This window comes from Felis catus, chromosome C2 (assembly GCF_018350175.1).
Source record: "Felis catus isolate Fca126 chromosome C2, F.catus_Fca126_mat1.0, whole genome shotgun sequence".
NCBI classification, from domain to species: domain Eukaryota; kingdom Metazoa; phylum Chordata; class Mammalia; order Carnivora; family Felidae; genus Felis; species Felis catus.
Window position 1 is genome coordinate 147698974 of NC_058376.1, and position 24294 is coordinate 147723267.

Consider the following 24294-nt stretch of genomic DNA (forward strand, 5'->3'; position numbering starts at 1 on the left):
ATGCTCATGGCTGGAAGTTCTCCAAAGCTTCGTCTTTATAACTTAGCTTTTGAAGCCTTAGCTTTTGCTCCCTGAGGTCTTCCTGACTAGGCCCTAGACTTAAAAGAAAGAAATTCCTTGTTTTATTAGATTTAGTTTTTGCTTTCTTCTCACCTGACAGGACCTGGTGAATAAAATGTCCCTTCTGACCTCTTGTTTAACCTGTCTTGGAGCAGATCAGAAGGAATGCCTTTCCTGTGACCTGGAAGCAATCCTCTATTTGTGACCAAATTATTCTTCCTTTCTTTTTGGTGGTTTCTGAATAAAATACGTTTCTTGCCAGCCTTTCACAAAACAGGAGGGACCCCTCAGAAGATGTGTTTGGCAAACATCTATCAAAGCTTGCATTTTACAGATGGCACCACTGAGGCCCAGAGAGGTGCAGCCACTGGCTCGTGGTCATAGGGCTGAGAAATGCAGGTGCCACGTCGCAGCTCAGGTCTAGCCTGACCCTGTAAACGGGGCGCTCGCATCCCCTCCCCCATCCCAGGAAAGCACGCCCGTTTATCCTACACTTCGCTTTGCACAACCCACACTTTCCAAGCTTTTTTTTTTTTTTTTTTTTTTTTTTTGGACACTTCCTTCCGAGGGTGACGGGACGGCCACGCTGATTGGCCTTGACCAGGGACCCCAAACAACTAGCCGTCACCTAGACTCCACGGATCCCCGTAGAGCCACTGCGAGCGCCTGGAAGCGTCTCGCCCTGCCCTCGAAGCCCAGCGATTAAGTCGGTTCCTCAAATTGTTCCCGACCGGAGGAGCAGGAAATAACACCGGCCTTTGGTGGCGGCCACAGCGGGAGGGGGAAAAGTTCAGGCGTCTCCCGGGCAGTGGCAGAGGCCTCCCATCAATCTCGGGTCTAAGGTCCGGCCGGGCCCGGGTTCCGGCCGCTCTTTCTGGCACTCGAGTCACCACCCGGCCTCCGGCCTCGGTCGTCGCTAGGGGCCCGGCGTTCCCCGGGGCCGCTCAGCCCCCGCGCGGCCGCCAGGTGGAAGAAGACAGGTCAGCGGGGCTGCGCGCGCCAGGGGGCGGGGCGTGGCGGGGGCCGGGACCCCCGCGCCCTCTCCTCCGCGCCGCCCGCCCGGCTGCCCGCCTCGCGGCCCCGGCCGCGACCGGCGCCCATCCGGCCGCGCGGTCCCCAGCAACAGGTGAAGAGGCCGCCGACCCGCGGCGCCTCTGCGGGGCGGTCCTTCTCCCTCCCGCCTCGCGCCCGCCCCTCTCCACGCCCCCTCCCCTCCTCCCGGCCTCCGCCGCGGCGCTCGGCGGCCCGGCGGTCTCCCCTGGCGCCGTCTCCTTCTCCTCCCGGGCCCCAGCGCAGCCCGAGAGCCCCGCGCCGCGGAGCGAGGGGCGCCGAGCGCTCGCACGACACGCGCCGCGGCGCCACCGGCCCCGGGGGGCGCCCCCAGGCGCGCCTCCCTCCTCGCGCCCGCCGCGCTCCCCTCCCCCGCCGCCGGCGGCCCCCGGGCTCCGGGCCGCGCGTCCGGCCCCCGACGCGCTGGGGGTCTCCGGGGAGGGGCCGGCCCCGCCGAGAGGCGCGGCGATGGAGGAGCCGCAGCGCGCCCGCTCGCATACCGTCACCACCACTGCCAGCTCCTTCGCCGAGAACTTCTCCACGAGCAGCAGCAGCTTCGCCTACGACCGGGAGTTCCTCCGCACCCTGCCCGGGCTCCTCATCGTGGCGGAGATCGTGAGTGCCGCGCGCGCGGGGGGCGGGGGAGGCTCCGGGGGGCCCGCGCGCGGTGCCTCCGCCGACCGCCTGCCCGGGACGCCTTTCGCGCGGGCTCGCCTTCTCCCGGCGTGCGAAACCCGGAGACCACCGCTCTGAGCGAGGTCGGATCACCTTGCGCGCCTGAGCCGCGGGATGTCTGCTTGCCGGGTCCCGTCGGGGGTCGTGCCGGGTCTTGGGAGCAGGGCGCTCGGTGGGCGTTCGTTCGGTTTGGGTTCACGAGTGTCACGGACACCTGATGCCTTCCTTACCTGATCTCCAGGTGGATGGCCTCCTCCCTGAAAGCAAAGCCTTCCAGAACTCAGGGAGAGGAGAGGACTTTTTTCTTCGCGTACTTCTCTCCCCGGTGTTAAAATCGAGGTGAATTAAGAAACTTGTACCGAGAAAAATATGAGGGCCTCGACCCCGTTGGGGACCGGAAGGTCTCCTGCAGGGTGCTGTGCACCTCCTGGGCTCAGCGCAGTCCTGGGGAGGAGGGCTGGCGTGCGCATTCTCCTCTTGACCGGACATGGAGGCTGAGAGGTCTAGTGATTTCTTATAAGTCCCAGCCAGTCCTTCTTGGCTGGAGGGAGCCCTGTTACCAGCCGGTGGTGGCCACTGTTTCACCATGTGCCAGGGCCTCCTCAAGACCTTTAGTTGGCCTTGTGCCCTCATGCAGGCCACACAGCAGCCCTATCCTGTGTGCAGTTATTATCCTATTTTGCATGAGAAGAAATTGAGGCACAGAGAGGTGAAGTCCAGGGCGGGTGTGTGTGTGTGTGGGGGGGGGGGGGTGTCTGGACTGTGATTCAACCCTGGGCCTGGCACTCTCCAGGGCCCTGCGCTTAACTGCCAAGGAGCATCCTTCCCAGCCGCCTACCCTTTCCACCCGGTCTCACACACGTTCATTGGAAATGTGTGGAGTTGGAATCTAGCTTGTGTGGGTTTGGAGAATGGGAGCCATGGTGGTATAGAAGTGGCTGAAGACCCAGATGGTTTCTCTGAGAAGCCCCCGACAGAACCTGGGTACATCAGGTAGCTGACTTGCTCCTCAGGCGTCTCAGGCCCCGCCCCAGATGGACGGAATCGATGCCAATGCACGTAAAGTTTGCACAGTGTTGTCTGGGTTCATCCCCTAGCTAGTTCCCTTCGCTGGTATTGAGGACATCAGGAGACCCAATTAAAAAAAAACCACACACACACAACAACGAAGGTATTGGAATCACCTTGCAGGGCCTGGCTTATAGGAATTCGGCAAATATTTGCTGTGTGCGTTAAGTAGTTGGCAACTTCCTTGCTCCAGCAGAGCAAACAGAAACTGAAGTCGGAGATGGGGGCTTCTACCTGGGGGTGGATCTGGACCCGGCACGAAGTAAAATGCCTCTTGGTTTTTGACTGGTGATCCATATGCTCTGTGTTCCACGCTTTTTCGGAAAATAGCAAAGCCAAGGACACAATGCAAATGGCCCATAGTCCTGCCAGTAGAAATAACCACTGTTGATATTTTGACATGTGTCTTTTAAAATTTCAATAAATTAAAAAAAATTTAACGTTTTATTTTCTTTTTAAATTAAAAAAAATTGTTTTAATGTTTATTTTTGAGAGAGAGAGAGAGAGAGGGACAGAGCACGAGCGGGGGAGGGGCAGAGAGAGCCTGGGAGACACAGAATCCGAAGCAGGCTCCAGGTTCTGAGCTGTCAGCACAGAGCCCGACAGGGGGCTCAAACCCACGAATGGTGGGATCGTAACCTGAGCCCAAGTTGGACGCTCAGCGGACTGAGCCACCCAGGTGCCCCTCAGTAAATGTTTTGAAAGATGGAAACACATGTAAGAAAAATTACCCTTACCACTCCAATAGTTCAATTTTGGTTTTTGACAACTGTGCACGTTTTAAGGAATAAAATAGTCTTAGAATTAGAAGTTTGCCCCACTGTCTTCATACCTAGAGGTGCTCACTTTCAAATCTCTTAGAGCCCTAAATAACATATTTATAATGCTGTTCCTTGATTCCCCCCCTCCCCCCGTTGTAGGTGTTATCTTTCGACTTCCCCCTCTGAGACATGTGGCTCTAACACTCTCAGACCACCTCTTAGATATCCCATCCCACCCCCCTATTATACATATACTCTTTCTGTCTCCTACTATATTTTGGGTTAAATCAATACCCATCGTTGACCTTAGGACACCATAAACACTGTTCACAGCCCAGCCCCCCAAGTAGTCTGTGAGCACTTTTCTTTTCCTGCCCAATTTGTTTCCTTCTCTTTTTCCACGTCTTCTTTCTCTGTTTAGTCACTAATTTTACCTTAATTGTCTAAATCTCTTATCAGGAAAGTGAGAGACATCAGGATTCTATCAAGGTCATCTCATGGCCAAATCCTCTCTGCGAACCTCTGACCTCCTCCCACCTGTCCTGCTCATTTGGGCACAGCTGACATCATGGGATTTCCTGCAGTGTCACCATGGGGAGTCTTTGTCTCCACTTCTCTCCAACACTGGGTCCCCTGCTTCTCCTGACTGCTGTCCTTCTCTGTTTTGCCTCACTTCTAGTGGGGGGACCACACAGACTTTAGTAGTTTCCTTAGAAAGGATGCATGTATGAGTCGAGATTTACATCTTTCAGAATGTCTTGATTTGAGGGGCACCTGGGTGGCTCAGTCTTTAAGCATCTGACTTCGGCTCAGGTCGTGATCTCACGGTTAATGAGATCTCCCTGCTGTCAGCGCAGAGCCTACTTTGGATCTATTTCCCTCTCTCTGTCCCTCCTCTGATTGTGCTCTCTCTCTTAAAAAAAAAAAAAAAAAAAAAAAAAAAAAAGTCTTGATTTGACTGTTACACATAATTAATAGTTTGACTAGTAAAGAATGTTGATTGTAAATTGTTTTCCTTCAAAATTTTAAGTGTTCCTCCATTATCATTTAACTATTCTGATTCCTGTTTTCATAAATTTCTATTCTTCATCCTTTTTTTCCTTTCCTTTCTGGAAGCCTATAGGACCTTTGTCCCAAGAGATCTATAAGATCCCAGCAATGTGCCTTCATCTGAGTCCATTTTCTTCCATTATACTGAGGACCTACCTGGTGTGTTCTCTCAATCAGGAAAACTCGAGTATGTGTAAGGGGATTTTTTAAAATTATTTTTTACCTTTCCGTTTTGTTTTTTTTTCTGAAACTGCTTGTACACTTTTTTTTTCTATGCATGCATTTTCTTATAATCTATCTCATGGGTTCATGATACGCTGTGTTCACTTGCCATACTGTAAACGTTTCTCAGGATCTTGGATCTCTCAGTTATCACAGCGTTCTGTTGCAAGAAAATGTCGTCTTTGATTTCCTCTGTTTTCTGTTTTAAAACTAACATGTTCCTGGGTTTCACCAGTATAGGTAGTGCCATAGCACTCTTCCCTCTTTGTCCCTCTTCCCACATTTATCCAGTGATTTTCTCAAGGGAAGGTTCCTTTAAGTAGAATTGTGTGTCAAAGAGGACTCACATTTAAGGGCTTTGTTACATATTCTGAAATTCTCTTTCTGCAAAGTTCTGCTGGTTTAAATTACTATCAGTAGTGTGAGCCTCTTAAGCTAAAAATACTTTTTTTTAAATTTTTTTTTATTTAAAAAAAAATTTTTTTTTCAACATTTATTTATTTTTGGGACAGAGAGAGGCAGAGCGTGAACAGGGGAGGGGCAGAGAGAGAGGGAGACACAGAATCGGAAACAGGCTCCAGGCTCTGAGCCATCAGCCCAGAGCCCGACGCGGGGCTCGAACTCATGGACCACGAGATCGTGACCTGGCTGAAGTCGGACACTTAACCGACTGCGCCACCCAGGCGCCCCTAAAAATACTTTTTTAATACTCTCTGAAATAAAATAGGTGAAGAGTCACTTAAATGATATATGCTAATCTAAGGTACTTTTTTTTTTGTTCATGTTGTAACGTCTAAATCGGGATGTGGCTTACTGTGGATGGTTTCTTGGAGGTAATGCCATATGGTACCACCGATTGTTTATGGAGGGAAGCAGCTCTCAAACTATTGGCCTTCCCAGCCCTGAGACTAAGATAGACGTGCCCCCAGAAAAATGTTACTTTCTGCCATGGAAAAAAAACAAATACTGAGACAAATAATTGCTAAGATTACTTAGTAACTACTTAAAATTACTAAGAATTACTTAGATTCTGACTTCCCGCTGGAACCTAGGAGAAATGAAATAATAGAGAACAAAACACAGTGTTTCCTCAAATCTGTTGTCAAAATCGCTAGCCCTCGTTTTCCCACAGGAGTGAGTGGTGGTAGCTAACCTACTCAAACACTTTGGGCAGTGCCTATGTAACCTTCTGTTGAAACCAAATTGTGGCTGTTTCCTTCCGTTTAAAGTTTTACAACAAGCTAGAAGCAATCCAGTACTTGACCTGTGACTTGTCGGATGCTCTGATCTTATAACAATTACAAGTACTTGAAGAATTAACTCAGAAGCTGAGTTAATTGTACCCTTCCTGTTATTAGTGACTTCAGAATGAATTATAGCATCCGTGGAATAACGTTAGGTCACCTGTCATATACTTACGGTCATGAGCAGACTTAGGTGGGGAAAGATGAATAGTTTACTGAGAGCTGGAATCAAATTATTCTATCCTGTTGAGTTCTTATTAAAAAAAAAGTGAGGGGCGCCTGGGTGGCTCAGTCGGTTGAGCGTCCGACTTCAGCTCAGGTCATGATCTCGCGCTCCGTGAGTTCAAGCCCCGCATCAGGCTGTGTGCTGACAGCTGGGAGCCTGGAGCCTGCTTCGGATTCTCTGTCTCCCTCTCTCTCTGGCCCTCCCCCCGTTCATGCTCTGTCTCTGTCTCAAAAATAAATAAATGTTTAAAAAAAATTAAAAAGTGAACACAGTTTCCTTTTCAGAAAACAATGCCTAGTCTTTGTAGAAAAAATAGAAAAACGTAGGTAAGTAAAGAAAACCCCATGTAATTTTTTGCCCCCATGGTGGTTCTTAACAGGCATGGTACTACCCCATGCCTAGGATTTTTTTTTTTAATTTTGGTTATTGTAATATTTGAAGCTTCTACTGTTGTTTAGTTTCCTGGGGGTCAGGGTTGCTAAATGTCCTGACGTTCATGGGACAGTCCCCTACGATGAAGAGTTGCTTTACCAATTGCCAACAGCACCACTGTTAAGGAACTTTGAGTGAACTACTATTTAAATTTTTTTTTTAATGTTTATTCATTTTCGAGAGACAGAGACGAGTGCGAGTGGGGGAGGAGCAGAGAGAGAGGGAGACACAGAATCTGAAGCAGGCTCCAGGCTCTGAGCTGTCAGCACAGAGCCTGATGCAAGGCTCGAACTCCTGAACCATGAGATCATGACCTGAGCCGAAGTCAGACACTTAACTGGCAGAGCCCCCCAGGCACCCCTGAGTGAACCATCATTTAGCACTGAATACACCATTCCAGAATTTTTCAAGTCGTTCTGTATTATTATCTATCTGTAATTTTTTAAATGCCGTCACTTGTAAACTATTCTTTTTGTTTACCGCTGTGGCCACCTGTGCTGGCTATCTCCCATTTGTCCCTCAGAGCCACTCTCCACCCCTCTCTGTTCTCCACCCTAAAGGCTGATTTCCACGGACTGTCTCGAGGGGCTCCCCTCTGATGTTTCACTGCAGTCATCCAGGGGTGGTACCCGCAGGAGGCTGTGGGGTAAGAGGAGAGCAGGCTCCGGGTATTCAGTCCCTGGGATTCCTAAGTGCTGGCTCTTAGCAGGTGGACCGTGTCCCTCCATGGAAGGCGGGCTATCTGGCCACCCTTGCCACACAGCGATTTTCCCTGGCTCTGGTCGCTGTTCACTCCCAGCTGCTTACCATTGCCAGGCACTGTGCTATCACTGTGGTTTTCCGGCACCCTGCTTTATAAATAATGCCTTTACTAAACTCCATTCAGATTACCCAATCTGAAAGTGCCCAGTGCCCTGCTGAGACCTGATAAATTACCTTTTCCTCATTAATAATTAATTTCTTATGACATTCTCTTTTTTTATGGGTCTATCTTATGACATTCTTTTTTTTTTAATTTTTTTTTTAACATTTATTTATTTTTGAGACAGAGAGACAGAGCATGAACGGGGGAGGGTCATAGAGAGAGGGAGACACAGAATCCGAAACAGGCTCCAGGCTCTGAGCTGTCAGCACAAAGCCCGACGCGGGGCTCGAACTCACGGACCGTGATATCCTGACCTGAGCCGAAGTCAGACGCCTAACCGACTGAGCCACCCAGGCGTCCCTCTTAGGACATTCTTAATGGCCACATAGTATTCCACAAATGTCCAACTCCTACTATTCAGTTTATGTTTCTTTCCTTTAAAACTGTGACAAACTTCCCTTATACTAACTCCTCCTGGTTGTTCTTTAATATTTTCTAAGGATGAGTACTTAGAACTGAATTAAAAGGTCTATGCATTTTCTTTAAAGTCGAGTTTTTTGAGGTATATGGTAAAATTCACCCTTTTTAGTGTAGAGTTCTATGAGTTTTAGCATACGCCTGTTTAAGAAGTGGCTTTATGGAGATATATCATAAAACTGACCCTTTTAAAGTATATAACGCAAGGATTTGTAGGATACTTACAGAGTTGTACAACTATTTTAGAACACTTTTGTTACCTCAGAAGGAAACCTATTAGCAGTTACTTCCTATTCGTCCCTTCTCTCACCCCTCAGTAACCACTAGTCTGCTTTCTGTCTACACTTGTCAACATTCTGTCTACTAGGCTGCATTTGTCTCTTCTGGACACTTCATAAAAATGGCACTACAATATGTGGCCCTTTCTCTCTGGTTTCTTTTACTTAGCATAATGTTTCCAGTGGTCATCCATGCTTATAGTATGTATCAGGACTTCATTCCTTTTACTAACACATAATATTCCATTGTAGTATATATATATATATGTGTGTATATATATATACACACACACACACACACACACACACACACACACACACACACACACATATATATGACTTTGTTTATGCATCAACTGATGAACATCTGGGCTGCTTCCACATTTTGACTATTGCACATAATGCCGCTATGAGCCTTCATGTACAAGTTTTTTTGGAGACATATGTTTTCACTTCTCTTGGGCACTTATGTAGGATTGGAATGGCTGGGTCATATGGTAACTCTTTGTTTAATATTTTGAGGCACTGCTAGACTATTTCCAAAGTGGCTGCACTACACTGCAATCCCACCAGCAATCTGAGTTCCAATTTCTCTACATCCTCAGTAAGATTTTTTATTTTCTGTCTTTAACTCTGGCCATCCTACAGGGTGTGAAGTGGTATCTCATTGTGATTTTTGTTTGTATTTCTTTTTTTTTTTTAATGTTTATTTATTGGGGGGGGGCAGTTGAGAGAGAGAGAAAGAGAATCACAAGAAGGCTCCATGCTTAGTGCCAAGCCCAGTGCGGGGCTCAATCCCACAAACCATGAGATCATGACCTGAGCTGAAACTCAGAGTCAGAGGCTCAACTGACTGAGCCACCCAGGTGCCCCTGGTTTGTATTTCTGTAATGACTAATGATGTTGAGTAGCTCTTCATATGCTTATTGGTCATTTGTATGCCTTCTTTGGAGAGATGTTTATTCAAATCCTTTGCCATTTAAAAAAAATGTTTTATTATTGAGTTGTAAGAGCTCTTTACATATTCTGGATACAAGTCTCTTATCAGATATATTATTTGCAAATATTTTTCTTCCATTCTGTGGGTTGTCTTTTCACTTTATGTGATGGTGTCCTTTGAAGTACAAAGATTCTTAATTTGATAAAGTCATACACACACACACACACACACACACACACACACTATGGCTTATGCTTTGGATATTGTATCTAAGAAGACTTTGCTTAATCCAAGGTCATGAAGATTTACTTTTGTTTACTCCTAAAAGTTGAATAGTTTTTTCTTACCTTTGAGTCTGTGATGCATTTTGAGTTAATTTTTTTTCTTTTAAAGTTTATTTTTATTTTGAGAGAGAGAGAGAGAGAGAGAGAGAGAGCAAGCAAGCAAGCAAGGGAGGGGTAAAGAGAGAGGGAGACAGAGAATTCCCAATCAGATTCTGCATCGTCAGCATGGAGCCTCCTGTGGGGCTCGAACCCATGAACTATATGATCATGACCTGAGCTGAAATCAACAGTTGGATGCTCGGGGCACCTGGGTGCCTCAGTCAGTTGAGCATCTGACTTTGGCTCAGGTCATGATCTCGCAGTTTGTGAGTTCAAGCCCCGTGTTGGGCTCTGTGCTGACAGCTCAGAGTCTGGAGCCTGCTTCAGATTCTGTGTCTCCCTCTCTCTCTGCCCTTCCCAGGTTCATGCTCGCTCTCTCTCTCTCTCTCTCTCTCTCTCTCTCAAAAATAAATAAACATTGAAAAAAAAAGAGTTGGGTGCTCAACCAGTTGAGCCACCCAGGTGCCTGGAGTTAATTTTTGTATATAGTGTGAGGCAGGGGTCTAAGCTGATTATTTTCCATATGGATATCTAATTGTCCCAACACCATTTGTTGAAAAGACTGTTTTTCTCCCATTGAATTGTCTTGGCACCCTTGTCAAAAATCAAATGTAATATAAGGGTTTATTTCTGGATACTCTGTTCTATTTCATTGATCTCCATGTCCTTATGGCAGCACCACACTGTATTGATTACTCTATCTTTTTTTTTTCAACTTTTTTTTTTTTTATTTATTTTTGGGACAGAGAGAGACAGAGCATGAACGGGGGAGGGGCAGAGAGGGAGACACAGAATCGGAAACAGACTCCAGGCTCCGAGCCATCAGCCCAGAGCCCGACGCGGGGCTCGAACTCCCGAACCGCGAGATCGTGACCTGGCTGAAGTCGGACGCTTAACCGACTGCGCCACCCAGGCGCCCCTGATTACTCTATCTTTGTAGAACATTTTGAAATCAGAAGTTGTGAGGATACCAAGTTTTTTCTTTTCTCAAAATTGTTTTTTGGCTATGAGTTCCTTGCATTTCTGTATGGATTTTAGTATCAGTTTGTCAATGTTTGCAAAAAGGGGTAGCTGACATTTCAACATGCATTGTGTCAAGTCTGTAGATCAATTTGGGGAATATTGCCGTCTTAACAAAATTAAATTTTCCAATTCGTGAATATAGGATGTCTTTCCATTTAATTAGGTTTTCTCTCATTTCGTTCACAAATGTTTTGTAGTTTTCAGGACACGTGTCTTCTATTTCTTTTAAATTTATTCATATATTCAAATATTTTCAATATATTTCCAATATATTCAAATATTATTCAAATATTTTATTCTTTTTGATATTTTATTCTTTTGATTCTTTTTGAGAAATGGAATTACTTTCTTAATTTCACTTTCAGACTGTTCATTGTTAGATCACAGAAATGCAATTGAGTTCTGTGTCCTTGACCTTGTATCCTACAATTTTGATGACCTCCTTTATTAGTTCTAATAGTCTTTTGTGGTTTGACATATGTGTATTTAAGACTTTTGATACAGCTGCCAAGTGGTACAGAAAAGTGTACACGAATTTACATTTCTTCTAGTGGTGTTTTAGTGTGCAACACGGTTTGTTCCTGCAAATACTCAAACCTTCTTTTAATGTTTGCCAATTTTGTTGGACTGGGAGATACTCAAAATGATAAGAACTAGTTTGGCGTGGACATCCCTAGTCAGAACATCAGCTGATATTTAGGGGAGCCTTGGACATGTGAAAAAGAACAAATTGGTTTTTTGTCTTTTGTTTTTTAAGTTTATTTATTTTGAGAGAGAGAGTGCCTGTGGGGGAGGGGCAGAGAGAGAGGAAGAGAGAGACTCCCAAGCAATCGCAGGTGCTGAGCTGAATGTGGGGCTCCATCTCATGAACTGTGAAATCATGACCTCAGCCAAAATCAAGAGTTGGATGCTGAAAGGACTGAGCCACCCGGGTACCCCAGAACGAATTGTTTTTATTTGCATTTCCGTGATTATCAAAGTTGAATATTTTCAATATGCTCATTAGCCATTTATTTCTTCCTTTGGCAACTGCTTGCTTTTTCTTCATTTAAAATATGGGGCTCTTTCTTTCTTTAAAAAATGCTGTGACGATATAAAAGAGAGAGAAAACTGAAATGAAAATTACCTCCCAGGAGAGAAATAAGATTGGTTTGGGGAATGTGTTTGAATGGGATGTTTGCTTTGTAACTGTTTTGTCTTTTTATAAGTTTACATTTTTTTAGAATGAGAATATATTTATAAGTTAATGGAATTAAAGAAGCTTGCAGCAAAGGAATAAGTGTTCATTGTAAAGATAAACTTCAGATCATTTATGTATAGAATGAAAACTTAAAGTCTCTGCTGCCTCACATCTTTGACTCCCTCCCTCATCTACCCACCTGCCTTGATATACTTACCATTCACATTTCTCCCAGACCTTTTTCTGTATATGTCAGATACATAGTATGACCCACATATGTGGATGAACATATTACATATATTCCGCAGCTATTTTTTATCTACTAATATCTTGGGGCACTTGGGTAGCTCGGTTGGTTGAGCGTCCAACTCTTGATTTCTATTCAGGCCATGATCCCAGGGTTGTGGGATTAAGCCCTACATCAGGCTCCACGTTCAGCTCAGATTCTCTCTCTCTCTTCGTCTGCCCCTCTCCCCCATTTGTGCTCTCTCTCTCTCTAAAATAAAGAAAATAATATCTTGATATTTTTCTATGTTTCGTCTTTGTCGATTTATAATTTTCCTATATACTATGGGTATTAATTTTTTCTGTCACTTGTTACATATCAATCATGCCATTTATATCAAAATAAGTTTCTAATTCGCATGAAACCTAAACTGTTCTCTTTATTTCGCCTTCTGGGGTTCACCTTGCTTAAACATGGTTTCCCTACCCCCAGGATTATACAAATATTTGAAGAAATTATAGGATAATTTTTGTAAGTGTTAACTGTATTTACCATCTTAAGCTCTAAGTTCTTTTTGTGTGTATAAGGTAAGAATGTGATTTCACTTTTTTTCCCCAAATGGATATGTAGTTGTCTTACCATTAATCATATCATATTCCCATATATGTGTAACTGTTTCTTGACCCTATTCTATTCAATTCCTCAGTCAATTCCAAACCTTTTTAATTACTGTAAGCTTCATCATGTATTTTAATATCCAGTAGAGTAAGTCCTACAAATTTTTATGTTTCTTTGCTATTTTTGTATACTTCAACTAACACAAGTGATTTTCAGAATCGGTGTTTCTTAAACCCCATTACAACTTCGATTGAGTTGCATTAAATTTATAAATTAATTTGATAATATAATTATGTATAAATTAATATAATTAATTATAATTAGTGCTATAAGTTAATATGATATTGAATCTTATCACCTAGGAATATTGTGTCTCTCTATTTATTTGGGTCATTTTATGCTTTTGAAGTCCTAAGTTTTTTTCCAATGAATCTTACGTATTATTAGAATTAAGAATTCTCAATTTTTTAAATTTGTTTTTTATTTACATCCAAGTTAGTTAGCATATATGGAATTCTCAATTTTTTTACAGCTTATTTATATATTTTGAGAGAGAGAGTGTGCATGCGAGAACATGAGTGGGGGAGGGGCAGAGAGCGAGGGAGAGAATCCGAAGCAGGCTCCTCACTGTTAGCACAGAGCCCAATGTGGGGCTGTATCTTATGAACTGCAAGATTATGACCTGAGCCGAAATCAAGAATCGGATGCTTGACTGACTGAGCCCCCCAGGCACCCTCGAATTCTCAATTTTTGATAGGGGAGATTTGTCAAAATGAATTGGATTTATCAATTTCTGATTATTTGTGGTTTTATAAGGAAACTCTTATTTTTCTTATTTTAATCTTGTGTGTAGCCATCTTATTTGAGGTACTAGTTCTAATAGTTTTATTTATTTTATAAGTAAATTGTAGTGGTATCTGTAAATAAGGGTTGTTTTTCTTTTCCTTTATATATATATATATATATATATATATATATATATAAAGGAATATATATATATTTCATTATATATATATAAAGGAATATATATATATTTCATTTTATATATATATATATATTTCATTGTTGCATAGGTTGGGACTACCGGTATATTGCTGAGTGATTGGGATGATATGAGTATCCTTGGCTAGCTCAAAACTTTCAGTGGGATGTTTCCAATGTACTAATTGTAGTACAGATTTAACTATAGGTCCTGATAGATATTCTTTGTTGAGTTAAGGGAAGTTTACTTGTACCTATTTTAATCAAGAATGATTGTTGAATTTAGAAGATAGGATTTGGGGTGAGGAGCGTTTATTGATGTGATCATCCAGGGTTTTGTTTCCCTTAATTTGCTAATGGGGTGAAATATATTAGGAAAACTATTGTTGAATTGTTCCTGTGATCTTGGAATACATCTCTACTTAGTTATAATGTATTCCTTTAATAGTCTAGTGTATTTTAAGACTTTTTTTATTCTTGAATTTAATTTGTTAATATTATATCTGAGAAGCTGTTTCTATGCTCATATGTAAGACCAACCTTTTTGATTCTTTTGCTGTGATATTTTGTCTACTTTTTTGGTTAACATTTGTTATGTTCTTGTCTCTTTATTTTTTTAAATGTTTATTTATTTTTGAGAGAGAGAGAGCAGGGGAGGGGCAGGGAGGGAGGGAGACACAGAATCCAAAGCAGTCTTCAGGCTCCGAGCTGTCAGCACACACCCCAATGCGGGGCTCGAACTCAAGAACCTTGAGATCGTGACCTGAGCCGAAGTCGGACACTCAACTGGCTGAGTCACCCCGGCACCCCAGCATCCAGTGCTTTTAATAAGAGACCTGATGGTCTGGTAGACCCTAGGCAGACCTGTTAGGTTCCTTGTCCATTTCCTGATTGTGCATTCCCACAGACTCAGCTGCAGTCCGGCCTTGCATGAAGTGACTTGCATGTTGTATTACCCAATGTAGAAAGATGTGGAATGTAGAAAGATGGCCTTGGTGGTGTAGCAAGAAATTGTAGATGGAATGTTGTTTTATTGGGGTGAAATAGTTTGTGAAAGGTAGTTTTTCAACCATACGCAGTAATTAAAGTGGAGCTTCAGGTTGTTGCGGGTGGGAGTAAAAGAAGATGGTTAAACCCTTCCTTGGAGTTTCCTGACTACTGGTGAGGTCTCTCCCTGGGCAGACAGGATGCTGGTCCCCCAATCTGGGATTGATTGAGAAGACCTGAAGCCCCTCTTTCAGGACAGCTCTAATGTCCCCTGGTGTTCCCTGCTGAGAACATGTCCTTTGCAAATCTACTGCAGAATATAACATTTATAATATTTAAGTCAGAGGGCTTGTTTGCTGCAGGCTATAAACCCACTGCTCTGTGGGAATAATGTTCTCATTTCCTCTGAGCAACCAAATGGTGTTTTAAATCTCCCTAGAAGCTTTTGGAATTTTCTATCTTTAGAGATCTGTAGAGGTCATGTACTTTAACACTATGTGTCTAGAAAGGCATTCTTTATTCGTCCTCAGCCTTCAGTGGACCCTATGTAACTAATATCCAAATTGATCTTCAGCACAGAGAAATTTTTTTTTTTTGTATTTCCTGAATCTGTTCTGTTTTCTCCTTCCAAAAAATCTTTATTCAGTCTAGAAGTTGCAGGAGAGATTAAACTGTCTTTGGTATCTTTTCAGTTTTTTTCCCCCCAAACTTTTCTTCTCTTTGTTCTTTTGTAGAATTTTAGAGAAATAACATTTCCAGCCCAAATTCAGATTTTTTGTTGAGTATAGGGTTTTTTGGCATATATATACATGCATCTATCTATCTAAACACGCATATATCTATCTATCTATTAACGTTTATTCATTTTAGAGAGACAGAGCATGAGTGGCGGAGGGGCAGAGAGAAAGGAAAACACAGAATCTGAAGCAGGCTCCAGGCTCTGAGCCATCAGCACAGAGCCCAGAGCCCCATGTGGGACCCGAACTCACGAACCCCAAGACCATGTGACCTGAGCTGAAGTCGGATGCTTAACCAACTGAGCCACCCAGGCGCCTCTTGGCTTTGATATGTTTAATTCCCAACAGTTTGTCGTTCTTTTTACTTTGTAGCCTGATCGCTTCTTCTTTTTATTGAATCATTTTAAGAAACTTCAGTATATTTAAACTTTGCTTGCGGAGAGACCACTTCTGCTTGTTGAGTCTGTTGGCCCCTTACATGGCTGATTTCCTCCGTCATTTGGTGATTCTTGATTGTTTGTAATTGTGGATGACATGGCTGAGAGTGTTTGCTCAGTGTGAGTGACAATGCCTGTACCCCTGGCAGTGAACACGGGTTTTCATCACATGACCTGTATCTAATGGGTTTGGTTTTGTGTCGTTTCCAGAGGAAGAGAAACATTAATTGGGCAAAGAGGGCATCAGGAAAGAGTGTAGCTGCGTGGACTTTCCTCTGAGGTGTGCACGTAGCCTGTTGAAGCATCTGGCAGTCTTGAAACTTTGTCTTGAGGGCTATTTCCAGAAGTAACTGCTGGAGGAAATAGGGGAGAGGTTGATTAACTTAGCAGCTTCTTATTCTTTAAACTCATCCTTGGCAAATTACTCTGGACCTATTCCTTCTCCCACTTCTCTTGTTACCTCTAGTCTGGACTTTTCGGAGGGTCTGTTTGGAAGGTCACCTTTTCGATGGGTCCTCTGTTTTCCTTTTCAGAGCCAAAGGCTAGAAACTCCATTGTTTACCATCAGTTTTCCCACGTCCCTCCCAGGAATCCTGCACTGCTCTATCTAGACTGCCCCACCACTGCTCTATTTACCTTTTCAGCACTACTCTGTATTTTTAAATTATTTGTGTTTTTGTGGGGTGGTTTTGTTTTTTTTTGTTTTTTTTTTTGTTTTTTTGGTCCATGAGATTTAGGGATAAAGAGGTAAACATACAGATCTGGTCAGCTACCTTGGAAGAGAAGTTCAACTGTTTTGTTATTCACTTACAGGTATTTTTTTTAATTAAAAAAAAATGTTTATTTTTGAGAGAGAGACAGAGCATGAGTGGGGGAGGGGCAGAGAGAGGGAGACACAGAATGTGAAGCAGGCTCCAGGCTCTAAGATGTCAGCATAGAGCCTGATGTGGAGCTCGAACCCACGAACCGTGAGATCATGATCTGAGCCAAAGTCAAGAGTTGGGAGTTTAATTAACTGGGCCACCCAGGCATCCCCACTTATAGGGTTTTTTTTTTTTTTTTTTATTTTTGAGAGAGAAAGATGGGGTGCAAGTGGCAGAGGAGCAGAGAGAGAGGGAGACACAGAATCCAAAGCAGGCTCCAGGCTCTGAGCTGACAGCATAGAGCCTGACACGGGGCTCCAACTCACAAACCGTGAGATCGTGACCTGAGCCAAAGTCAGGCGCTTAACCGACTGTGCTACCCAGGTGCCCCTATAGGTATTTTTAACATACAGACGGAATATTGACCTTCTTTCTGTATTGCAAATATTTTTCCAGACTATCATGCTGTAGTTTTATTTATGATGATTTTATTTATCAAAACCAAAGTTTATCCTCAAATCTATTCATCTTATTTTTCCTCACACTTAACATTGTGCTTAGAAGTTTGTACCTTACTAACAAACTAAATATAATTAAGACATTAGTATTTAACCTATCATTTTCTGTGCTCACTTTGATGGTACATACACTAGCCTGTTTTCTTCTTTTAGTAATTCTTAATATTTAACCTTCATACTGAAATTTATTGTAGCAGAAGGTATAAATTTGAGCTCTTTGCTTTCAAATATCAGTTGTCCCGACATGATATATTACCAACTATTTTTCATTCACTAATGTGGATTGCTTCATTTGTTTCATTTACTTAATTCTTGTATCTTTTTGGGTTCAACTCTGTACTTTCTAGTCTATTCCGGTCTTTGTTCTCATGTTTTAACATGTTTTAGTTCTAGGATATATCTTAACATCTGATCAAGTAAACCACCCCAGACATAACTTATAGAATTTTGTTAAGTCATACACTGCTGTGTCCCCTCTCTTCTGTCAAACGGTATTGGCTTTTGATTGGCTTTTGATTGCATGGATTAATTTTGAGGCAAGGGATTCACATTACTTGAGTTCCTAAGAAGAAAACTCCTCAACCATCAAATTTGTGTTGGATATTTATTGTGTGCCAGAATCTGTGTCTGCCATTTAGAATATCGTGGTAAATAGTACCTTTCTATTTTTATTCAAACAGCTGATCAATGACAGGATGTAAGATATACAAAGAAAAATAGGCTTAGGGAGATGCCAAAAGGTAGTTTAAAATTTCAGATTTTCAAATTTGAGCTGGAATTCAAAAGGCATTTTATTCCTTGTAGGCCTTGGTCTGTTACTCATTTCACAAATCTAAAATTTAACAGATGCAAAGTATAGTTTCTTTTTTTTGGCCAAGATTTATGACTGGAACTATTCCCAGAAAGGTAGCAGCACTTCTCCCTAGACGAACATTTTACCTGTAACTTTCATTTAAAACTAAGTGAATTTTCACTTTTATTATCTCAGTTGATATTAAGTCAGCCCAGGTTTGGGGGAATCCCTTCTTTTGTTGGCATTCCTAGTTGATTTGAGAAAACAGTTCCTAGGTTACACATGAGTGGGTCCACCACACTTGTTGAGTGCAAGATGAAACAAACCTCCCCTGATTGCTTCTCCCTCGTCTGTACCCACCCATCAGGTTCATGGTAACCTGTCCAGTAGAATCTCCCTTCTGTGGGAAAGCAGGATATCCATTGTCTTGGTCACAGTTCAGTTGCAGATGACAATATCCACGCTGGCTGGTTGAAGCAGCAAGATTTAACTGGCTTCCAAAAATTTTGGTAGGGCTGGAAGAGCAGGCTCTAAGCTAAGCTTCCAGCAAAACCTTTCCGAATCACACTGAGGAACTCCCCTATCGTGGGCAGAAAGGCCAAGAAGTAGGGTTTACTCTCAGAACTGCTGGATCCTGGGCCTCCACTGCTTCCAGTATGACACATGGCCCAAATGTCTGCTCCAAATGTCCGTTGGTCTCTCAACACTGGGAAGCAAGGGATGGGACGCTGGGATTTCAGTATAGATGCCACAGACAGTCCACTCCTTGGTTGACTTTGCAATGGGAATACAGAAGCAGCCAAGGCATGTGTAGCCCCATGATGTTGTCTTCTGCTTTCTAAGCCTCGGATGAGTGCGTCTGCCAAAGCTACATCATGTGTGGAACCTGGGCTATAGACTGGTTTCCAGCCTCTGGTGAGCGGGAAGGCGTGTGCTGCAAGGGGCACGAAGTGGAGCTGAGTGGATCCACGTGCCGTGCTTATCACGGCCACTTTCGTTGGACTCTACTAGGCTCATTGTGTTGGAAGTGAAAGACCTGTGATTTTTCATACTTCTAGGACACTCTAAGGGCTTACCCTTTTTCAATTTAGACATGCATTCCATTTCTAGCTGTGTGACCTTGCACAACTGGCCTGATATTTCCTGAACTTCCATCTCTAATAATGAGAAGGGAGATGATGACTTCATAATTAGCAGGAGAGAAAATGAGCTAAAATACATGTAAGCCCTGTCCCAGAGGTAAACACTAGTTTATTTCTTGGCTACGTATCGATTTCTTTCTTTCCTCTTTTCTCAGTAGATGCAGAGTATGTAGATTAATCCCACTTGGACAGGGCTGCATTGAGAATGAATGGCCTTGTCTTAGCTTCTAGGATTTTTTTTTTGCACCCAGTGATGAGCATGAACATAGAATTTAGCTTCTGTGGTACGTACTGAGGTTAGGGATACGATGGTACTTCTAACTAAAGAAAGCTTAAGGCTACAGTAAGAACCACAAAGCCCTGCTGATTTTAACTTTTAACATGGTCAGTTCATTAGACTGTGAAAGATTAGGAGAATGGCCTAGGCACAATTATGAACGATGCCAGCTTCGTAGGTGCAGTGGAAACATTTCATCAATTTATGTTCCTGTGTAAACGCTATTCAAAGAAGGTCTAAAAACCTATGGGGTAGGTCAGCTTTCCGGAGGTCTGGGTTTAATGGCCTGTTTTGGAAAAACATGCAAAGTTCTAACCTTCTTATCTTGCCTTACGCTTTCCTTCATCTTTCCAAAACCTAATTATAAGTGGTGCCACTTTCTGGAGAGAAAATAATTCAGAGGAGAAAGACCTCTTTGTTGTTGATTTATAACCCACCTTGTTTCCAGAAGACGCTTGATGTGGGACAGACATCTTTAAATTGAGGGTACAACAAGAATCTATACAATCTTTATCAGTCAAGGATTGGCAAACATCAAAGATCACTTTAGAAAGAGAAAAACTTTGTCTTAAGTACTTAACTGAGAGCAGACGTGAAGGGGCATTCTCGAACAAGATTCTTTAGACAGGAGTTGTGTTGCCTGACATCGTGTGACAGTCAAGAGGAGAAAATATCTAGGACTTGTCAGCAACTCTGCCTTCAAGTTTAGGGGAAAAAAAGGTCCGTGTGCTTTGAGGCTCTGGCCTCCTTCTGGTTTCACAGATCCAGAAATTTCCTTAGAGATGGAGATGTTTAAGGAGAACCATGATCGCTGTATTTAATATTCTACTAGCTCATACTTTGGAAATAATGTCTCAGGTTCCTTTAACTGTGACATGAATCCTGAGTGGTTTTCCTATTCATTCACATTTCAAATCACGAGCTTATGTTCCCGCTGCCCTGGGAAGCTAATGTTGGATTTTTTTTTTTTTTAACTGCCCTTTATGTGGTTAAGTTGATTAGTGAAAGGTGGAAGACCAAAGCTCAGTTCACTAGGTCACTGGTTAGTACCAGCCTGGCTTAGCTGCTAGCCTGTGGCAAGGGAGCTCAGATGGGAGGTAGTATTTGGGTTTCCTTTCTCTTGGGGTACTTGAAAAGGTTGATCCACAGTCATTCTGTTGCTGACTTGCATGATTAAGACGTAGGGAAGTGTCTCCTGCAGACTCGTACCATGCCCCTGGAACTAAGATTCCTTAAAACTTTTTGTACATGGGGCACCTGGGTGGCTCAGTCGGTTAAGCAATGGACTCTTGACTTTTGCTCAGGTTATGATCTCACACGGCTCATGGGTTTGAGCCCTGAGTCAAGGCTCTGAGCTGACCGTGCTGAGCCTGCTTGGGATTCTCTCTCTTTTCCTCTCTCTCTGCCCCTGCCTCACTCACTTGCTCTCTCTCTCTCTCTCTCTCAAGGTAAATAAAACATTTAAAAAACAAAACAAAACTTTTTTGTATGTGCATATTGTACTAAACTCATATACTATTTAAAGAATAATAAAACAAGTAACCATATGTCCACCATTCAGTTTAAGAAATAGAACCCTGCCATATCTTAGAGGCATCTTGTGTGCCCTGTCCACTTTCCCAGAGGTAACCCCTGTCCTGGCTTTGTATTCTATAAAGTTCAAAGTGTTACAGCCATTGTTTAGCCTTGACTCATTTTGAACTTTGCAGAATATAGAATCACATGATGCTTTCTTCTGTTACTGCTTTCTTCTGTTGCTACTTTCATTCATCATTGAGTGTTTTCCATGTTGACACATGTAGCTGCTCATTAACTTAAAATTGTACTCCGGTATAGGAATGAACCATAATTTGCCCCATCGACATAGAAGGATGTTGATGGCCGCCAGGATTGCCATGTTTTGCAATGATTCAGTTTTCCTTTTTGTATTTCTTATCCTTTTTTTTTTCCTTCTGCTTGTTTAGAAGTCATGGTCTGTCTGTTCTTTAGTGGATTCCTTAGCTATCTTAACATGAATATTTAGGGGCGCCTGGGTGGCTCAGTCAGTTGAGTGTCCAACTTTGGGTCAGGTCATGAACTCAGTTTGTGAGTTCGAGCTGTCAGTGCAGAGCCCACATTGGATCCTCTGTCCCCCTCTCTCTCTCTGCCCCTCCCCTGTTCACACACTCTCTCTCTCAAAAATAAAAACAAAACAAAAAACATGCATACTTAGTCTGCTATCCAGGTTAAAATAAATGCCTATTTTTAACCTGCTTCTAAGCAAAAACAAAGACCTCAAAACTCTAATTCATGACATCTCTCACAATTTGTAATATTTTCTAGTCATTTAGCGCTGTACTCCTTTCTACCTACATGTTAGGCATTATAATTTTTGTATACAGTCAACAGTTTTGTTTTACCCACAACCCACATGGTTGCCTGGTATCCTTGCTCATTGTTTTTTCTTATATCTCAGGCCTACCATCTGTTTTTATTTTTATGAAAATATTTTTTCTTCCTCATTCTTGAAAGATAATTACACAGATTATAGAATTCTAAGGTGTCCATTTTGTCTCCATTCATTAAAGGTGTTATTCTTTTGTTTTATTGGTTTCCATGGCTGCTACTGAAGTTGGCAAATTACGATTTGCCTTTCCTTTTTTATTTGGCTTCTTTTTCTTTTAAAATTTGTCTTTGCCTTTGTATACAACAATCTCATTATATGTCTGAGGATTTCTTTTTATTTATCCTTGTGTTTAATAGAGCTTCTTGGACCCAATTACACATCTTTCAACAATATTGGAAAATTTTCAGCCATTATCTCTTGAAATGTTGGAAATATTGTCTTTCTCATGTTACTTCATTTTCTTCTAAAACTCTAATTAAATATGTATTAGAGCCTTAGATTCTATCTTCTATGGCTTTCAAATTGATAACTTCCAACTCTGTGTTCCTGGCCTGCATTTTATTAATTATTATTATTATTATTATCTCCTCTATTTTAATAATTATCTTTTTAGCTGTTTAATCTATACATTCAAATTTTAATTTCAATTTTCTACATTTCTAGAAACTTTTTAACTTTTCCAGATCTACTGTGCTCTTTATATCCTAACTAGACTTAGACCCAACCCAAATGAGAGACTGAGTGTGTCTAAATTGAAAAGGATATTTTTTGCTCTCTACCCTTTGCCAAGTCTGAGATAGCTGTTATCTTGCTGTTCCCTCTGGACAGTGAGTTAATTCTTCTCTACCTTCACATTGAAGGGATGTCCTTTAAGATTCCAGCTTTACGTAGGGTGGGGGTGGGAGGTTGTTTCCTGTTAAAATTTTCACCTTGCGTGGGCCCTTGGCTTTAATCATCTTCTGCCATCTTGCACCAAGATGGAAGCTCTGCAAAGGGTTTGGATGGCAGTTTCTTAAAGAAAATATACAGAGAAAATATACCAGTAGGCACGTGAAAAGATGCACTTTCTCCTCAGTCTTTGGGGAAATGCAGATCCAAAGCACAGTGAGATATCTCTTCACACTCCGTAAGATGGCTTTAATTAAAAAGACAATAATAAGGCCCGGTGAGGATGTGGAGGAATTAGAACCCACAGGTACTGCTGTTAGGATTGATAAACGGTCTCTGTGCTGACAGCTCAGAGCCTGGAGCCTGCTTCAGATTCTGTATCTCCCTCTCTCTTTACCGCTTCCCGCTCGAGCTCTGTCTCTTTCTGCCTCTCAAAAATAAAGAAACTTAATTAAAAAAATTAAAAAAAAAAAAAAGACTGATAAATGGTGTGGCTACTTTGGAAAAAAAAATTGGCAACTCTTCAAAAGGAAAAACAGAGTTATTATATGACCCAACAATTCCATTTCTAGGCATATACTCAAAATAATCTAATAAAACAAGCTTCCATAGAAAAAATTGAACATGAATGTTTACAACAACTTTAATCACAATAGCCAAAAGGTGGAAACAACCCTCATGTCCATCAACTGATGAACACTACCTGATAAATAAAACCTAATATATTCATAGAGTAGATTATACGTTTAGCAATAAAAAGGAATGAAGTATTGATACATGCTACAGCATAGATGACCGTTGAAAACACTATGCTGAGTGACAGAAGCCAGACACAGAAGGCCACATGTTGTAGGATTCCATGTATGTGAAGTGTCTAGTGTAGATAACTCCATAGAAGTAGAAAGTAGGTGAATGCTAACAGGGCCCGGCTTTGGAGGGGCAGGGGAGGGAATGATTGAGAGAGTGACTGCTAATGGGTATGGAGTTTCTTTTGGGGATGATGAAATGTGCTGATCTTAGATACTGGTGATGGTTGCCCGGCTTGGTGAGTATACTAAAACCCACTGAACTGTACATTTTGAACAGGTGAATTTTATGGTATATAAATTAGATCTCAAAAAAGCTGTTAAAAAAAAAAAGATGGAAGCTCAAGGTCCCCATGAGGTTCAACAAACTGTCAGCATGAAAACTCCCTTTGGCATTCAACTGTTCCCCGGGATTCCCATTTCATTTCATTTTTGGCCTCTTACGGGTCTTTCTTTTCATGCCACCTCAGCAACATGTTTAAAAATATTTAATGTTTTATCTATACTTGTTTCATTTGGGAGGATAACCAGCCTGTCGTATCACTAGAAATTGAAGGCAGAATCCTTTGATTTAAAATTCTTTTTAGTAAAGACATTGAACACCATTTATTTTTTTATTTTTTTATATTTTGGCGGGGGAGGGGCAGAGGGAGACAGAGGGAGAGAATCTTAAACAGGCTCCACACTGAGCACGGAACCCG

At 42.3% G+C, this 24294-nt stretch overlaps 1 protein-coding gene across 1 annotated transcript in view; it reads left to right on the top strand.

Moving 5' to 3' along the window:
- The first annotated feature begins 1132 nt into the window (after positions 1–1132).
- CMTM8 (CKLF like MARVEL transmembrane domain containing 8) overlaps positions 1133–24294 on the top strand; it is a 108171-nt gene continuing 85009 nt past the window's right edge. The window contains exon 1 of the mRNA XM_023260650.2: positions 1133–1725. Coding sequence (XP_023116418.1) covers positions 1579–1725 — 147 coding nt within the window. The 5' untranslated portion in view covers positions 1133–1578. The remainder of the gene's footprint in view (positions 1726–24294) is intronic.